At 39.7% G+C, this 16926-nt stretch overlaps 3 protein-coding genes across 9 annotated transcripts; 1 reads left to right on the top strand and 2 right to left on the bottom strand.

The window, feature by feature from the left end:
- Positions 1–126: 126 nt before the first annotated feature.
- Positions 127–3595, bottom strand: arpc3 (actin related protein 2/3 complex, subunit 3). Its single transcript, XM_030742212.1, has 7 exons — positions 3462–3595; positions 2984–3083; positions 2364–2440; positions 1849–1917; positions 1538–1664; positions 878–972; positions 127–379 (listed from the first exon to the last, which is right to left on the bottom strand). Exons 1-7 carry the CDS (start codon positions 3465–3467, stop codon positions 317–319), a joined length of 537 nt encoding a protein of 178 aa, XP_030598072.1. The 5' UTR covers positions 3468–3595; the 3' UTR covers positions 127–316.
- A 93-nt stretch (positions 3596–3688) lies between these two features.
- Positions 3689–7718, bottom strand: gpn3 (GPN-loop GTPase 3). Of its 3 annotated transcripts, none has more exons than XM_030742203.1 (8): positions 7574–7718; positions 6579–6687; positions 6242–6409; positions 4935–5059; positions 4675–4790; positions 4370–4466; positions 4131–4259; positions 3689–4008 (listed from the first exon to the last, which is right to left on the bottom strand). In XM_030742203.1, exons 2-8 carry the CDS (start codon positions 6667–6669, stop codon positions 3943–3945), a joined length of 792 nt encoding a protein of 263 aa, XP_030598063.1. In that variant the 5' UTR covers positions 6670–6687; positions 7574–7718; the 3' UTR covers positions 3689–3942. The 3 variants fall into 3 exon arrangements, with proteins under 3 accessions (XP_030598063.1, XP_030598064.1, XP_030598062.1); XM_030742204.1 differs by lacking the exon at positions 7574–7718 and adding an exon at positions 7433–7570; XM_030742202.1 differs by lacking the exon at positions 7574–7718 and adding an exon at positions 6819–7010.
- On the top strand, positions 7462–14050 carry rnf170 (ring finger protein 170). Of its 5 annotated transcripts, none has more exons than XM_030742205.1 (7): positions 7462–7601; positions 8178–8341; positions 10055–10130; positions 10552–10666; positions 10843–10916; positions 11644–11775; positions 12809–14049. In XM_030742205.1, exons 2-7 carry the CDS (start codon positions 8202–8204, stop codon positions 13076–13078), a joined length of 807 nt encoding a protein of 268 aa, XP_030598065.1. In that variant the 5' UTR covers positions 7462–7601; positions 8178–8201; the 3' UTR covers positions 13079–14049. The 5 variants fall into 5 exon arrangements, with proteins under 5 accessions (XP_030598065.1, XP_030598069.1, XP_030598070.1 ...); XM_030742209.1 differs by lacking the exon at positions 7462–7601 and adding an exon at positions 7659–7773 and having other exon boundaries at positions 12809–14050; XM_030742210.1 differs by lacking the exon at positions 7462–7601 and adding an exon at positions 7841–7909 and having other exon boundaries at positions 12809–14050.
- The last annotated feature ends 2876 nt before the right edge of the window (positions 14051–16926 follow it).

Below are 16926 nucleotides of genomic sequence, written 5' to 3' on the forward strand. Positions count from 1 at the left end.
TGATTTCTATAGAATCCTTTTCTTCCCCTCCATGTCTAATCACTGAAATATCACTTAAAATTGTTTCCTTCAAACTTAACTTTAATATAGCACACTTTTTTTTAGCGTAAAATGACAACAAGTGCATTAGCATCTCCATAATCGCTTTATTGAATTAAGCACCAGCTCAATATAATCAGCATCCAGACAAGTGAAGGTGTCTTTGAACATAAACAGTATAAAATCTTAACACAAAAGCAAACCATCCTTTCCCACCCCACCCAAAAATCTTTTGATCCATCTTGCAAATGTAGAACAAAATGCAGTCTTCAGTCGTTCACTGTCCAGGAGCTGACAGACTTTTGTTCATGAACTGCTTCTTGACGAAGCAAACCCACCACTGGAAAGACAAAAAAAGAAGTTTAGTCAGGACGACACATTGCTTTAGTATGGATACACTGCTAAAACCTGCACTTATTTAGTTGATGTACAGTATATAAGTGACCCAAATCTAGCAGTTGTGCCTGCATCCCTCCTTGTGCTGGCTGTATTGGTGTCCTATTTTGATATTACGTTGTGCAAATCAGAAGAGGACAAGAAATGACAGAACAGCAGAGCAGCCAGTTTTTATTTAAAAAAAAAAAAAAAAAGCTTCACAAAGAGTGGAAAAAACGTAATCACTGAAGCAAAGTTACAGACCTACACCCAGTGTAGTTGCAGTTAGAGATATGTAAGCCCATACTCCACATTACAACTTAAATCCAAATGGATGCATTAGACGCAGTTACTAAAGAACAAAGGTTAAATTAGGCCCAATAACCACCTGATTAGCTTTAACACCTTACTTGTTATGTTTTAAGCACACAACTGTCAGTTAATTTAGACATGGCAGACTCACCTTGCTGGGTTTATCTGTCTGGGGGTCAAACACACGATCACATAGCCTCAAGCCAGTCTCCTGACGGAGCTGCTGGAGGTAAGCCCTCATAGTCTCTAAAAAAGGATGAAGAGCAAATATTAATCACTCCAGCCACAGACAGCATCAACTACTGTTTAACAGACACTTTTATTAGGAGAGAAGTGACACCATACAGGAACACTAGAGCATTTTGTTCAAGGAAGGCCTTAGGCACGGCTTTAGTAGTTGACCTTCCACATAATGTATTTTTGTTTGTACAAAACAAGTAAAAAACAGCTGTAACAGATTTGACAGGATTCACTTGGACTGGGCCAATTGAGTAAATTAACTCCATGTTTTTATGAGTTTTTAAATTTTCAGGTGGACTTCCACCAATTTCATCAATAATGCTGCACAAAAATAAGGACTACACAAGCATGAAGCAATAATTTCAGTGTCAGACCCCCTAGGGCTTAAAGTTGGCATTTCTATTTTTGACTTGAAACACAAGAGGTGCATAAGGAAACCGATGCTAATTCAGTGTACAGGGAATTGAAACATTTCCAGTTGGTATAAATATGGTGAAATGTCAAGTTTGCATTTACATATTTACTCCCTTAGGCAACCATACTAATCCTAGTTTGTGGTACAGCTTCTTACCTTCCTCTTGCTTGTTTGCAGGTTTGGCATACATAGCATTAAGAGGGAAGCCAGGTTCTCCAGGAATGGGAAAGTTTGTGATGCCAAGAGTGTACATTTCCTTTTCTCCCTGGCTCCTGGAGCTACACTGTAGAAACACACATATGCCAAAGGAGAGAATCAGATCATATGTTTCCAATCATCTATTTAAATATATTTAAGTATCTTGTTGCTAAAAGTGAGGAAGCAATTCACATTTCACTTACTGAAACTGCACAACGCCCTTTGTGGGGGTTTGTTAAACACTGTACAGTACCAAAAGTTCAACTTACCTTCTGTAGTCTCTTCAGGCATTCAGAAATATAGAGTGTGACATAGATCAGTGTCCTGTCTGCCTCATTCTGAAAGAAACAAACACATTACTGTAAAAAAAATGTATGAAGCTTTGATTTGTACAGCACCAGTGACATCTCATAATTGCATAGGCCAAACCCTAAAACACTATGAAAAGATTTCACTGCTGGCAATCACAGGAAGAAGCAAGCCAGGGCATGTGGAGGAAACAAAGTGCTCAGCTGCTCCAAGACACAGGAGCAAAACATGAGGAAGAGAAAACATAGCGGAACAAGTACACTAGTGAAGCAGATATCAGTCTCCTTATTTATGTTTCTCATTCGTGCTGGGTTTGACTTATGCAAATAAGAGTCATTACGCTGTTTTTTTTTTTTTACTTAATGATATACTTTATGATACAATAAGTTGGGGGCACAAAGACAGCAAAAGCACAGTCAAGTTTATAACTATTCTGGATACCCTAAACAGAGGACACATTCAATTAATTTCTTACCTTGATTTCATAGTTCTTAAAGAAAACATTGGCCTTGAAGTAGTAGATGGCCTCATCAATAATATCAGAATCTACACCTAAAATATAATAATAAAAAAGAAGTTAACAAATTCAAGTCTGTAAATTAAATACTTGTGTATGTACATATATATGAGTCATTGTTAAAATATCATTTCCTGTTTTGGCCATGCAGGCCTTTTTAGTTAGCGGCTGAGCTCCATTTTTGATTTGTGATAAACAACTCCAACCACTTGGAAACTATTATTTCACGGTACTGAAAATCTATCAAATCAGCAACAGTATGGAATATTGAAATCAACCGTTGGCTGGATTGCACACCACAAAACATAATGTGTGTTTCACTACAGAAACTGAGAAACTGGAAGTGCCCACAGACACTAATGAAGTTGAGATGCGCTCTTCACACCATATAAGGAAGTGCAGCTGATGGATGCATGTATCAGGAACTGAACTGGGAGTCATAATATGGTATAAATTCTTGCCTAAAAGTGACCTAAACAAGTCATAAACACTGCTGAAAACTCAAACACAATCCATCAGTGTTATTAAGAGGCCACATCAACCTTCTGGGATAAATAAGAGAGATCGCACAGCCTTACCGTCCCCTCTGGCTGGTCCTTTAAACTGAGTTTTGACGGGGAGCAAAGCCATATTCCCCACCAGCCTCGTTTCAGGGATCATCAGGTTTGAGTGATACGCCTGAAAAATTAGCAAGAAAAAGTTGCTGTCACCTGATTTCACCGGGAGCATTTCTGCCAGCTAGCAGCAGTGCCATTCTGGCTAATATGCTAGCATAACTTAATGGCTATATTGTCGTAGTGCCAAATAATAAATATAGTTATAATATGATTTAAGTTGCTTGCAGCCAAGCATCAGGAGCAAATTTGCGCTTTGTGACGCGTCAGCGTTAAATTAAGACCAAAACGGTGAAGTAATGCGCAAACTATGCTAAAGAGACTAGCCAAGCTAACGTTAACTCGGAGGCCCCCTTTTCACCTAGTAGCATATTTAAGCTCCAAACTGCACAGTAAATTGCTCTGCTATTCCATAAGTTTTTTTTTCCCCCCTTTTACTCACCGGCATGTTGAATGATAATTATCAGTCCAACTGCTCAGCGACAGAAATATACCGACACTGCGAGATGCTGCTTCCGCGATGTCCCACCCTTCTGCTTTAACAGGAAGTGGCCACGTGTCATATCGCGTGGCAAACACTAGGGGGCGCTAACCAAACATCATTTCACACAGGCAGCAACAATGTGTATTTAATGTGGCATTTTATTCAAAAAATATAGTATCAATATTTTTAATAACTCTTAAACGTCTAAATGCCTTAAACCACTATGTTAAAATATTAAAACATGAGTTTTCTATTTCTTCATTCATCAAAAGAAACAAAAGAAAACTTTAAAATACATGACAAATTATTTATGACATCCACACTCTTCTTCACATGTCCATTTCTAAGTATCCATACAGATATACTGAACAGTCCGATTGAGCTCCTCTGCCAGCCTCATTACACAAAATCTGCTTTTGCAGCACAGCCACAGTGCCCCTCAGCTGTTCGCTTTGTCTTGAAAAATCTCATCATAATTTAGGTTAGCAGGCTCTTCCTCAACCTCCTGTAGGAAAAGAAAGTATAGAAAAAAAAACAAAAAACATGATCATGAAAAGCTATATAACTACATCACATTATATTTTAAGTTACGCTTAGTTTCAGGAGGGGGTTGTGTTGTTTCTTCACCTTTGGCTCCTTGAACTCCAGGTCCTCTCCGTACTGTATTGATAAGTCAATGTGTTGCAGTACTATGTTAATACCTTCTTCATCAGTGCGGTCAAAAGGGAGGAATCTTACCATACTGTAGTCATCGATCTAGACACACAAACAGAGAGACTCATTAAAAAATAATAATTTAATAAATAAATAAAATTGTGAATCTAGTCTTAAACCTGATGACGAACCAAATCAAGACCTTTACTTACAAGTCCACAAATAGCTTTGGTTAGCTTCTGGAACTTTTTGCTTCTGATTGTGTTGGAGCTGTCTTGCATCATTGAGTACATGTCTGGGTCCAGGTACCTTATGAAAAATGAAAACATAAAAATGTCCAGGTTCTGAATAACATGAAAACTTAAGTCCAAACACTCCATTCAGTAAGAAAACTTCAAACACTGCACAGTCACGGTAACTTCCTTGAATCTAGTCTTAGTGCATGCATTAAGGGGAATTACTGCTGTAGGTTTCATGTGAATTTAACACTGTTGTATTATATTCGTATGAAACTTACTTCTCAATCTCCTTCTTGGCTTTCGGGCTAAGCAGGTCCATTTTTGTCATGATGTTTATTTGAGGAATCTCCAATGAGACCATTGCACTCAGAGCGGCCATGACTCCGGAGATAAACTACAGTTAGAAACAAGTAAAAGATGTGCAGTCATTTAAGTGTGCTGTCATTACCACAATACATGCATGTTGGTACAGAAATGAAGCGTGTTTAGAAGAGAGAGAGAACATATCTCTCAGAGGAAGGAACTGTGAGATTGTTACCTTAAAAGACTCCACCATGAACTGTGAGTCAACCAGAAAGACTCCACAAACCCGAAACTCCCATTGCTGGAGCTGCTCCACCAGCTGCTTCATTACAGGGAGGTGTGTGTATAACTCAATCTGCCCTGTAAAAAAGAAGCCATGTGTCAGGGTAGTTGTATGAGGCACACACGGACAAACATTTTCCCACAGAAAACACACCTTGTTCCAAAACTAGAATGAAACAACATACACTCGCCAGCCACTTCATTAGATACACCTGTTGAACTGCTTGTTTGTGGCAAATCTCCTATCAGCCTATCACATGGCAACAACTCAATACACTGAAGCATGTAGGGTCAAGACAACCTACGCAAGTTCAAATTGAGCACAAGAATGGGGAAGAAAGGTGATTGAAATGACTTTGAATGTGGCATGGCTATTGATGGCTGGTCTGAGTGTTTCAGAAACTGCTGATCTACTGGGATTTTTTCCTCACACAACCATCTCTAGTGTTTACAGAGAATGGTCCAAAAAAAGAAAATATCCAGTTCTCTGTGTGGAAATTCTGTTTTGAATTGCCAGACTGCTTTGAGCCGAGACAAAAGCAGCAATAACTCAAATAACCACTCATTACAACCAAGGTATGCAGAAGAGCATCTCTGAATGCACAACCTGCTGAACCTTGATGGGCTACAGCAGTATAAGACCAAACCAACTGCCATACATGGATCAATCCCACCTTAATCCAGGCAGGTCAGGCCTGTGGTGGTGGTATAATGGTGTGGGGGGCATTTTCTTGGCACACTTTGGGTCCCTTAGTACCAACCGAGCATCATTAAAAACCCACAGCCTACCTGACTGCTGACTTTGTCTATGCCTTTTATGACCAGTGTACCCATCTCCTGATAGCTGTTTCAATATAACATGCCATGCCACAAAGCTCAAATAATCTCATTCACTGTACTCAAACTCACCAGATCTTGATCAAATAGTGCACCTTTGGAATGTGGTGGAATGGTTGAGTCACATTATGGATGTGCAACCAACAAATCTGCAGCAACTGTGTGATGCTGTCATGTCAATATGGACCAAAATCTCAGATGAACATGTCTAGCACCTTGTTGAATCTATCCAATGAAGAATTGAGGCAGTTCTGATGGTAAGATGGTGTACCTAATAAAGTGGCTGTAAGTGTAAATCTATTTTAGTGATGTAAACAAAACTGACAAAGAACAGCAGCCATCCACACCCTAGCACAAAGAGAACTGTCACATGCTGAAACCAGTGCAGGGCTGGATTTAGGGTGCCTTGTTTAGAACATTTACCTGGGCAGTCAAAAAATATGTAGTCATCTTCCACGTGACCCAGGCTTTCTTCCAGCCAGTCAAAGTTATTGGCAAAGTACTCCATGCAGAAAACCAAACCTCCGTTAGGGCCAAATCTTAGAGAATCGTCCTCCATCACATCATCTACCTGAATGAGCTCACGGATGTCTGAAGGCACCGAAACATAAAAAGGTTGGCATGTACGTCGTGTAAAATAAGTCATATATTGTATTAAAGAATTAGAACTTACTTTAAAACAATTATCAAAGTTAATTGTATCCCCCGCCCTTCTAGCCACAGTTCTGGGTAATATAAACTAAAACCATGCTGTATTCACCTGCCATGACAGGGTAATCAAAGTGCTCAGCTGCTGGGTCCAAATTGACCACCTGAACTGAACGGTTTAAGGCCTCTAAATGCTGGACCATGGTGGAGCAGTAGGTACTCTGAAATGGAAATGAACCCCCAGTAAACAAACGGCAGATACAGTCTGTGCTTAGACACGACATAACCTCATGCCTTAGCATTAGCACAACAAGGTATTACAACACATTTAACTGAATGGCTGACAACCTACCTTACCGCTACCCGCAGGACCCATCACTAGCTGTGCATAACGAGGCATTTTGCCTCAATTAAAAGGAGCTGTGGTAAAACTGAACCCCTTTTGTCGTCAAAAGTAGCTTTGTAATAGTGCTCGTAAAATTCATTCCCACTGGTGTTTCTTCTTCTGCTTCTTCTTTAAGAAACACCTACAGACTTCTGCCACCTACTGGTCAAAGTGTGACTTATAAATCATCGCATGGATTCGTTTATACTGTTATGTGATATAATAAGAAATATATGAGCGTAATACACTATTTGAAGGAGTATTTTAAGAAAATCCGTCAATGAAGCCTGAATATACGTATATCATGAACAAGTCAGTTAAAGAAAACGATTTTCCTAAACTGTTAAACCCTTGCCGAAATTACTCTGCCTGGATAACTGGACACAAACGAAATGAGCTGATGAGATAAAGTACAAATCACTGTCTATTTTTTTAAATTATTTTTTAAAATTAATTAATTAATTAATAATAACAAACAGTAGAGGGCAGCAATTTATCAGTGTGGTTTCTAGCCTGTATACCCCTAAAAGAATAAGAAAACGAGGAAGTAGATACAAACTGAAACAGCATCAATGACATACCAAACTAGATCAACGGCTCATAAGTGATTGCTGCCGATCTCTTGATTTGACCGAGTCTCTAAAAATTTGCCATAGTTGGAGGTAAAAATGTCTCGATAGAGTGGATGGAGCTGACGTGTGAAGCTTTCAGAGAAAGCTTACCGAGTGGAGGTGGACTTCGCATTGGCAGGTGAGGTTTTTAATCACGCTTCGTCTTGCAAAACGTTTCAAATTACTTTGCACGTTACGTAAACAGTTTTAGCTTCGTTGTGCTCTTGTGTCATACTCTTCGGCTACTTTCACTGGTGATAAGTCACTACAGGGCTCGCTGCTATGGCGGAGGAGCTGCCAAAGGGACTGTGGTAATGAACAGCAGCTGTTCTCATTAACGTGTTAAACGCTAATCTATGCTAATGCTAAACTTGGCAACTAGCGCGAGGAGCGTTAAAGCGGGCGTTGCTAGCTGATAATACCGATACTTTATGCAGCGATAAGTAGGTTTGTATGCTGGACATAAACTGTCGCTAACCTAGTTTTGTAACGTTTGCTGTGCCCGGCGGTAAGAAGCCACTGCCCGCGAACCCCAGGTCATGTTTGTAAATGAGAACTGGTTCTCAAACGTTTTACCTGGTAAAATAAATAAAGGTTTAAAAAACACCTTGTTTTGAAATTACGTGGGAGAACATTAGTGGGACCCTCATACTCTACCGAATGATATAGCCTCTGCTAACAATGTAACATGTTTTTTTCCTTCTTTGTTTTCCAGAGTTACAGGCTATGAGTGTGGGTGATGGAGGACGGCCAGCATGGGGACTTGGATTACTTGATCCAAGATGAGGACACTCTCATTGAAGGCGTCAGCAACCAGGTCTTATTTGTGGTGGCACTGAGTGTCGCCTTCCTTGCAGGCCTCCTCACTCTCCTGTGCAGGTAAGCGATAATGTCAGACTGATTTTTTTTTTTTTTTTTAAAGAAATATCATAAACTTTGGATTGTCTAAAAAGAGGGGGAACTGCACAAAATTCAAGAGATACTTGTACCAGTAGTTTACTTTCACATCCATCCTGTGCAGTGTCGTTTTCTTCTGTTGGTGACTGAAGTGTGTTGTTTAAATTGTTAAAACAGGCCATCAACAATCAAGACTTTTTATTGTCATTATGCAAGCATGACAAAATTACAGTTATACCCCCTCACGCGGTGCACAAAGTTTATGACACATAAATATGCTGATATATATGTATATATTTGCTCCATTGCGTAGTCGGTATCCAGTCTTGGTAATGGTCTAGCTGAGGGGGTTCAGGTCTATGCAGAATAACAGTGGGGACAGACCATCTCCTTGGTAAATCCTGCACTTGATAGTGACTTGTGCAGTTCTAGGCATTCCAGGATCCATGTGTGAGGCATTGAGTCATCGGCTTTCCTGTAGTCAATCCAGGCAGTGCACACGTTGGTCAGTCTGGTCTTCCAGTCTTGAGTAGTGACTGCTCTATCTACCAGTAGCTGGTGTTTTGCTCCTCTGCTACCAATTCCCCTCTGGGCCCTGTTCATGTATTATGCCATGTGTCTGTTCATCTTAGCTGCTATGATGCCTGACAGGAGCGTCCATGTTGTGCTGAGGCAGGTTATTGGCTGGTAGTTGGATGGGACTGGTTCCTTCTGGGGGTCCTTGAGCTCATTTGTGCTGCTAGGTGCTCATGGAGTGCAGTTAGCTTCTTCAGCCAGTAGCTTTGTATCATGTCAGGGCCAGGTGCTGTCCAACTCTTTATATTTGAGACCCTTTCTTGGATGTCTGCCACTGTGATGGTTGCTGGATCCTGTTCAGGGAGTTTGTTGTGGCCTGCTCTTAGATCCACTAGACACTGAACATTGGCGTTGTGTATTGCATCCTTCTCCCATATGTTCTTCCAGTATTGCTCCATCTCCAGCTTTGGTGGGGGTGCTCTCATATTGTTCCCCTGCCACTAAGAGTACACCTTGGATGGTTCAGTGAAGAATATCTGGTTTCGTCTCCTGGCTTCTATGTCTCTGGTATACCTCTTCAGGTGGTTAGCCAAGGCTGTGAGTCTTTGCTTGGCAGTCTTTAAGGCCTCAGGTATGGACAGCCTGTTGTACTTCTTAGGCACCCCTTTCTTCATCACACCTTTCTGCAACTAACTGGCTAACTTCCCTCCATGCTGCCTTGATCTTAACCTCTAGTCTTCTTTTCCATGGAGGGTACTGCTCCTTTATCTTATGGCCAAGAATCTCAAGAATCACTGTTGTGACAGCAGTTACTTCTTGCAGATGTTGGAACACTGAGCTATTAGTCAGTCTGGATGTTTGGTGTCGAAGAGTCCATAGGTCCCACATCCTCTTCATGTAACCCTTTTCACTGGGATTGCATGTGTAGTAGCATTCCCAATTCTCATCCTGTGTCCATTTTTGCTATATTCTTGTTTTTATCTGTTTGTATATGAACAGAAGAATGTTGCATGTTTCAGCTATACATGAGGAAGAAGGTGTGTTCACTGGATTTTATGCAGTGCATTAAAACTTTGCTCACTGTCTTTGCTTTGCAGTGTCACACTATGTGCCAGTGACATGTTTCACAGTTTAAACTGACAAACAGCTGATTACCAAATCATCTTTTGATTTTTACAGGCAAGAGCAGCAAAATATTCATCCCGAGAATCAGGAGCACGTTCGAGCCGTCCGACAACAGCTCCAGACGGAGCAGGTAAGGAGACAAAATGCAGCTCCAGCCTTTCTGGGTCAATGTATGACTTATTTTGTTTGTATTTAACGTGTTTTATCTTAATAAAGCAAGATCTAAAATGACATTTCTATCTGTGAAATTAAAAACCATAATTAGTTTTGGCTCTAGAAAATCGTAAAAGACTAAAGGAAGGAACTGAAAATGTTTAAATTGCCAAGTCACCACAGGAAATTGCAAAAGGACTGCTATAAATAAATGTAACTTTAGAAGAATTTTACCTAAATCTTCTTTTGCAGGTAGTAAATGGGATAATTGGATCATTGACTGTTTTTTATTTCTATTTTCCACTGGGGAGATATATTTCAAAATTGCACAGTTAGAACAAATGTACTGAACTTTCATCAAGTTTTTGATTTGTATGCTTCCTATTTAATTTTTTCAGGATGAAAATCCTCAGGCCGAAGCGAGGCAGCAGTATTACACCGACATGTCGTGCCCTGTATGTTTGCAGCAGGCTGTTCTGCCTGTGGAAACCAATTGTGGACACCTTTTCTGTGGTGAGATTATTGTACAGATTTCAGCAATGCACTCTAAAAACAAAGTGTAAGAAGGAGAGAAAGCGCATAATTTCTTTTTCACATCTTAAAATTAGTTAATACATTTTTGTTTTGTTTTTTTCTGTGTGTGTGTACCTTAGTTGCACTAATGTCCCATCTTCCGTATCCTTGCACAGGCTCCTGCATCATAGCCTATTGGAGGTATGGCACCTGGCTGGGAGCTATTAACTGCCCCATCTGCAGACAAATGGTGAGACTCTTACAACTTGTTGAATGGTCATCCTGAGCTTATTATCATTGTTCTGTACCAGACCTGCAGGTAGCTGTTAGCATTTCTTACCATATAATGGGCCATTTGCACATGGGGATTCCCAAAATTGGGACAGTGACAGCTGCTGTTTGTAAGACCTGGCTGCAGCCATGAAATACTGCCAGCTTTTCTGTATGCATATCTGTGAATGCACCACACTACCATCAGTCAGTTTTGCTTTCTTTGCTGTTACCTACTGTCACAGTTGTTGGAAATGAGTGTTTAAGTGTGGTAAGTGATGTGTCAGTCAGTGACCTATGTGACCTCGCATGTACTGCTGTATATGTATGTCGACGCCCAACTGATTTATAATATTGCCCGGCTGATATTGTTTGCCAATTAGCTGTTTGGTGATCTATTGATATCTCCATTTATAACAGCCAATAAATTAAAAATTTAATGTTAAGAGACAGGAGAAAAAAAAACATTTATACATTTTGTGCATAACCATCTGAGTGCAAGCAAATTCCTTTGACAATGTGACACAGTTAGCACTGCTGTAACTTCATTCAGTGGGTTTAGTACAGCGCTGCTTAAGAAGTAAATTCAGAACAGTAACTTGTTCGAAACCACATTATGTGTTTAGCAGATAGTACCATGGTACTTTGGCCAGCTAAAAGAGCCACGTCTGTTCTTAAATTTTTTTTTTTTTCTCTCCCCTTTTCAGGTAACGTTGCTTTTTCCACTATTCCATGAGCACGCTGGTCCTCAGAGGGTGCAGGATGGGGAGGCTGAACCTCAGCTTATATTAAGAGACATCAACGATTACAACCGTAGGTTCTCTGGCCAGCCAAGATCTGTGAGTATATTTATTTACACCTGGGGTTTTTGGTTATATTAAAAAAAATTAAAATAAAATAAAAATGAAACCGTACCGGATTTAAATTTGGCTGGTCTTCCTTTATCCACTAGCTATACCACCACTTTACAGGGACACTGTACCTCTAGCCGCGCTACTGCCATTATTTAGATAAATCCAAGTAAGTTATGTTCTCATCACTTCTGCTCGAGGATCTGTGATCTACAGTGTGTCAAAATGGTGACCCTTTAACTTGAATTTCATTGTGAGGAAGAGAACAAAGGAGCAGGGTATCAAATCTGGCAAGTAAAGCAAATAGGGAGTTAGAATGTGTTCATGTGGACAGAAAAGTCCTGCATTTTCATTATGTTCAGATGGTTTGCTAAAATGCTGCTTTCAGGTGCCACAGGATGTGACGGAGGAACTGTGTGTTTTTAGTCTGATCCTTGGGGGAAAATTCATGTTTATATATAAACATTCATGCACCTGGTCATGCTTCCTGACCTCATGCATCTCCTTCAGTCTGAGACACTGAACTTTTCCACTATAAAACGCCTTATCTTCTCTATGGGTCATACTGTGAAACCCATCTTTCTTCAACAGTGATTAATCTTGATATAAAAGTAAAGTGTGAGGTCTATCATAAAATGGCAGATATGCAAGGGACTATTTTTAAAAATAGTGGTCCTTGCACAAAATGGCTGGTAAGATACTACCTTAATGAAGGACATCAATCAAATTTAAATCTGTTATGTTTTTAACTTTTATGAGAGAAATGATGGAACTATGTTATCACACCTCATTTTCATAATAATCTATGCAACTGCTTTTAAGTTGGCAAAGAAAAACACTTGAAATAGAATCTGATGATGCTGCTAGTACAGCTGCTGTGCTTTCCATAATCACTAGCATTCATCAGAAAATCTGAATTCTGCCGCACTCTTGATGAGTAGAAATGCAAGTAGACAAACTAGATAAACTTGTGTAATTTACTAAAAAATTGCTGTTTTTCTGTTTCTGTGGTTTCCCTCAGTTTATGGACAGGTTGCGGGATGTGCCCACCCTGCTTCGTCACGCCTTTAGAGAGATGTTTACTGTAGGTGGCCTCTTTTGGATGTTCAGGATTCGAATTCTTCTCTGCCTGATTGGGGCAATCACTTACCTGGCCTCTCCGCTCGACATTCTCCCTGAAGCGCTCTTTGGTCTTCTGGGATTCATGGACGATTTCTTTGTAATCCTACTTCTCTTTGTGTATATCTCTATCATGTACAGGGAGGTGGTTACTCAGAGACTGAACGGCTAGATGAATGCTCATGAAAGAGGCCTCGGCCTGCTCATATGAGTCTCATGAAGAGTAAAGTCAGCATCTGAGGATGTACAAAAACTGAATAAATGTTTGGAGAACAGTTAATCGATAATACAGATCTATTGCCCCCACCCACAAAATCCCCCAAAGGACTTGCTCCGAAGCCTTGGATGTTATTTTATCACTGGAGATGGGTTAGCAAAAAAAATACTCTCAGTATTGACTCTGTATATAGAATTTACCATTCAGGGTTCTAAGGTTGAATGAGTCAATACCAACAACAGCACAACATAAGGAGGCTAGTGTAAGGGTGGAATGTAAAACTCTGCTTTGAGTCAGATACTGAAGTCAACCAGAAAATCTTTTTCACCCACCTGTGTGTACACCCCTGACTAAATGGAGAGCTGTGTCGTGAGCAGGCATTTGGTTAATGTGCATGTCATCATTACTGAGGCAACTGTGTAACATTAAAGTGTCTTGATTAAATGCATTTAAAGTTAGCTGTCTGCATTTGGGTTGTCAACTGCCAAGCAAAGGTGTGTTACATGAACCTTCTTCCTGTGGTTCTTACGGCCTGGTTTGGTCACTTACGCACTTATTTAATTGATCTGTAACTATGCATAATCATAACTTGAAAACAGTGTTTGTCAAAAATCTGAACTGTTTTATCTGCAAAAGTCTTAATGTATTCATCAAATCTGACATACTTTGAACCTTTCTGGGCTCATCTATGTGAAAATATAGTGACTAAAATAAAATCTGACTTCTCAATTGGAAGATGACTTTTCAAGAAAGGAAAGAAAATGATTAAATGAGTGATTATAGATCATTTTGAATGTCAGCTCACTCAGGAATGTCGATCACATTTCAGCGCTTATTCTAGATCTTTTTTTTTAACCTCATTTACATATTTCTCAATCTTAGCTTTAATTAGTGTCAGTTCAACTCCATGCACTTTCACATTGAAGTCTTTTTTTTTTTTTTTGTTAAATCTGTCAGATTTTGAAATGTATTAAAGTGTTATTTATGGGCAAAATAACATTGTATACAAAATGTGCGTTCTTGAGGAGGTAAATGAAAAAGGGGGTACCAAACTATTCAAGTGTAAAGATCACTTGAACTTATGCAGTTCTCATCCCCAACTTTTTTTAGCTCTGCTTTTGACGACACACGGCAGTCAGCGGGCCCCCCAGCGTCCATCATCTGTCAACTTTTTGCTCCGTCGTTTATATTTGAAGTCTTCTGGTTTTTGCGCATACTCTGTGGGTAAGGCTCTACAAAACAGGGAGATGGATTTTCGATTTTTGACTCTTTATCATGAGTTTCATTGTTTACCTTTAATCCATACCCCTCACTTATTCCAAGGCCAACACTTTTGAAACTTGATATGAGTATTCAATGTGCAAAGCTCTACAAAATGCTTCAATTTTTATTTTCATTTTTTTTATTTTCAATGTTTTACGATTTTTTTAAAAAAAATTTGATTTTAAACAGTACAATCATATTTAACGTCAATGACTACTTCTCCCTTTTTTTATTGGCTGAATCTTCTGAAACTTGCTACAAATATTGATTGGGCAAATCTATACAGAATGCTGCAGATCAATTTCTGATTTTTGACTATATATATATATATATATATATATATATATATATATATTGCTTCTTGAGTGGTGTTTCCAGGCCATTTGGTTTCTGACTAAAGCCAGTGTTTGAGAAGCTTTTCATGGTAATTAAAAGGAGTGGGTCAACTAGACAGCACAGATTTAAACCAGCAGCTACCTCCTGGAATGTCTTGTTTTAGGGTGTGGCGCATACCAGTGTGTCATACTTAACTAGTGTCCTCTTCAGTTTGTCTCTGGGATGTTTGACTAACCAACACCCTTTTACTGCACAAATACAACTAAACACCGTCTGGAGTTCTTAGTGTTTTGTAGATTTGTCACACGTTTCAGATCATCAAACAAATTTTAATATTAGCCTGGGTAAATACAAAATGCAGTTTTAAAATTATTTCATTTATTAAAGGAAGAAAGTCGTTCAGATTTACCTGGCCCTATGTGAAAAAAATAATTGCCCCAGTAACTGCCAATAAGTCTCTCACATCACTGTGAAGATATTTTGGCCCACTCTTGTTTTAATCCAGCCACATTGAAGCGTTTTTGAGCATGAACAGCCTGTTTAAGGTCATGCCAAAGCATTTCAATCTGAGTTAAGTCCGGACTTTGACCGGGCCACTCCAAAACCTTCATTTTGTTTTTTGAGCCATTCAGAGGTGGGCTTGCTGGTGTGCTTCTACTCATTTTATTGCTACATATCCCAAGTGTGCTTGAGCTTCAGGTCACAAACTGATGACTGGACATTGTTCTTCAGGATTTTCTACTAGAGACCAGAATTCATGGTTCATTCCATCCATTACAGCAAGTCGTCCGAATCCTGAAGCAGCAAAGCAGCCCCAGACCATCACACTAACACCACCATGTTTGAATGTTGTTATGATGTTCTTTTTATGAAATGCCGTGTTAGTTTACACCAGATATATGGGACTCAAACCTTCCAAAAGAGTTCAACTTTTGTCTCATCAATCCACAGAATATTTTCCTAAAAGTCTTGGGGATCATCAAGATGTTGTGAGATGAGGCTTTGTGTTCTTTTTGGTCAGCAGTGGTTTTCACCTTGAAACTCTTCCATGGATGCCATTTTTGCCCAGTTTCTTTCTTATGGTTGAGTCATGAACACTGACTTTAACTGAGGCAAGTGAGGCCTGCAGTTCTTTAGATGCTGTTTTGGGTTCTTTTGTGACCACCTGAATGAGTCAATGATGGTAGGCTGACTACTCCTGGGAAGGTTCACCACTGCTCCAATTTTTCTCCATTTGTGGATAATGGCTTGTCAGCAAGTGTGAACACCTCTGTAAAAGAAGATGATTTGGCAGTTTGCTGGTCTGGAACCCAAAGAGGAAAGACATCAGGAATGATCTTGGGGAGGCACTTGTTGTTGCTCACCAAGCTGGCTTATAAGTTCATTAGTCCATTATTGTACAGTGAGAAAGATTATTGGCAAGTAAAAAGTATTCAAGACAGTTGTCAATCTTTCCAGGAGTGGACGTCACAGCAAATTCACCCCAAGGTTGGACTGTGCAGTGCTCAGAGAAATTGCATAAACTCAAAGAGCTACATCTCAGATGCCACAGGCCTCAATTAAATGGCAAAGCTCATCACAGTGCAGTTAGAAAACAAGCATGGTTTGCCAGGGCTGCCAGGAGAAAGCCTCTACTCTTTAAAAAGAAAATAGCAGCATACCTTAGGTTTGCAAAGGTGCATGTGAATACCTCACAAAACTTCTGAAACAACGTCCTGTGGACAGACAAGACCAAAATGGAGATGTTTGGCCTTAATGCACAGCACTATGCTTGTTGAAAACCACGCACAGCATATCAGCATAACGCCTCATATCAACTGTGAAGCACAGTGATGTAGGAGTGATGATTTGGGATTGTTTTGCAGCCATGGAACCTGGGCACATTACAGTCACTGAGTCAGCTTCTGCATTTTGGCTTAGTTTTTGTTTAATAAATGATGACATGGTGCAATATGTCACATGATGCTGTTAATCAGAGGTTGTTTTTACCTAATTTAAGACCTGATAAGGACTACTGAATATTTTTTTTATTATGTCCTCATATGTAAAACCATGACTGTGTATAAGCATACAAACTTAGGAGTCAGTTATACATATTCTCAAACGTGCACTTCTTCTCTCTACACATTTAGGACATTTTAGGACTATGAATAGATGAATGTTCCATTTACTGCTTGTTATTGCGGCAGTTTTCAAACAAACGC

This window comes from Archocentrus centrarchus, chromosome 12, assembly GCF_007364275.1.
Source record: "Archocentrus centrarchus isolate MPI-CPG fArcCen1 chromosome 12, fArcCen1, whole genome shotgun sequence".
In the NCBI taxonomy this organism is placed as follows: Eukaryota; Metazoa; Chordata; class Actinopteri; order Cichliformes; family Cichlidae; genus Archocentrus; species Archocentrus centrarchus.

Excerpts from the sequence above, each read along its gene's own strand:
- arpc3 (XM_030742212.1), bottom strand. Across the intron at positions 2,441-2,983 it reads AGGACCAGCCAGAGGGGACG|GTGTAGATTCTGATATTATT; the intron begins GTAAGGCTGTGC and ends ATTATATTTTAG. Across the intron at positions 1,918-2,363 it reads TTAAGAACTATGAAATCAAG|AATGAGGCAGACAGGACACT; the intron begins GTAAGAAATTAA and ends TGTTTCTTTCAG.
- rnf170 (XM_030742205.1), top strand. The coding sequence starts at position 8,202 with ATGGAGGACGGCCAGCATGGGGACTTGGATTACTTGATCCAAGATGAG. Across the intron at positions 10,917-11,643 it reads GCCCCATCTGCAGACAAATG|GTAACGTTGCTTTTTCCACT; the intron begins GTGAGACTCTTA and ends TCCCCTTTTCAG. Across the intron at positions 11,776-12,808 it reads TCTCTGGCCAGCCAAGATCT|TTTATGGACAGGTTGCGGGA; the intron begins GTGAGTATATTT and ends GGTTTCCCTCAG.
- gpn3 (XM_030742202.1), bottom strand. The coding sequence starts at position 6,866 with ATGCCTCGTTATGCACAGCTAGTGATGGGTCCTGCGGGTAGCGGTAAG. Across the intron at positions 5,060-6,241 it reads CATATTTTTTGACTGCCCAG|GGCAGATTGAGTTATACACA; the intron begins GTAAATGTTCTA and ends TCTTTTTTACAG. Across the intron at positions 4,260-4,369 it reads CCAAAGCTATTTGTGGACTT|ATCGATGACTACAGTATGGT; the intron begins GTAAGTAAAGGT and ends TTGTGTGTCTAG.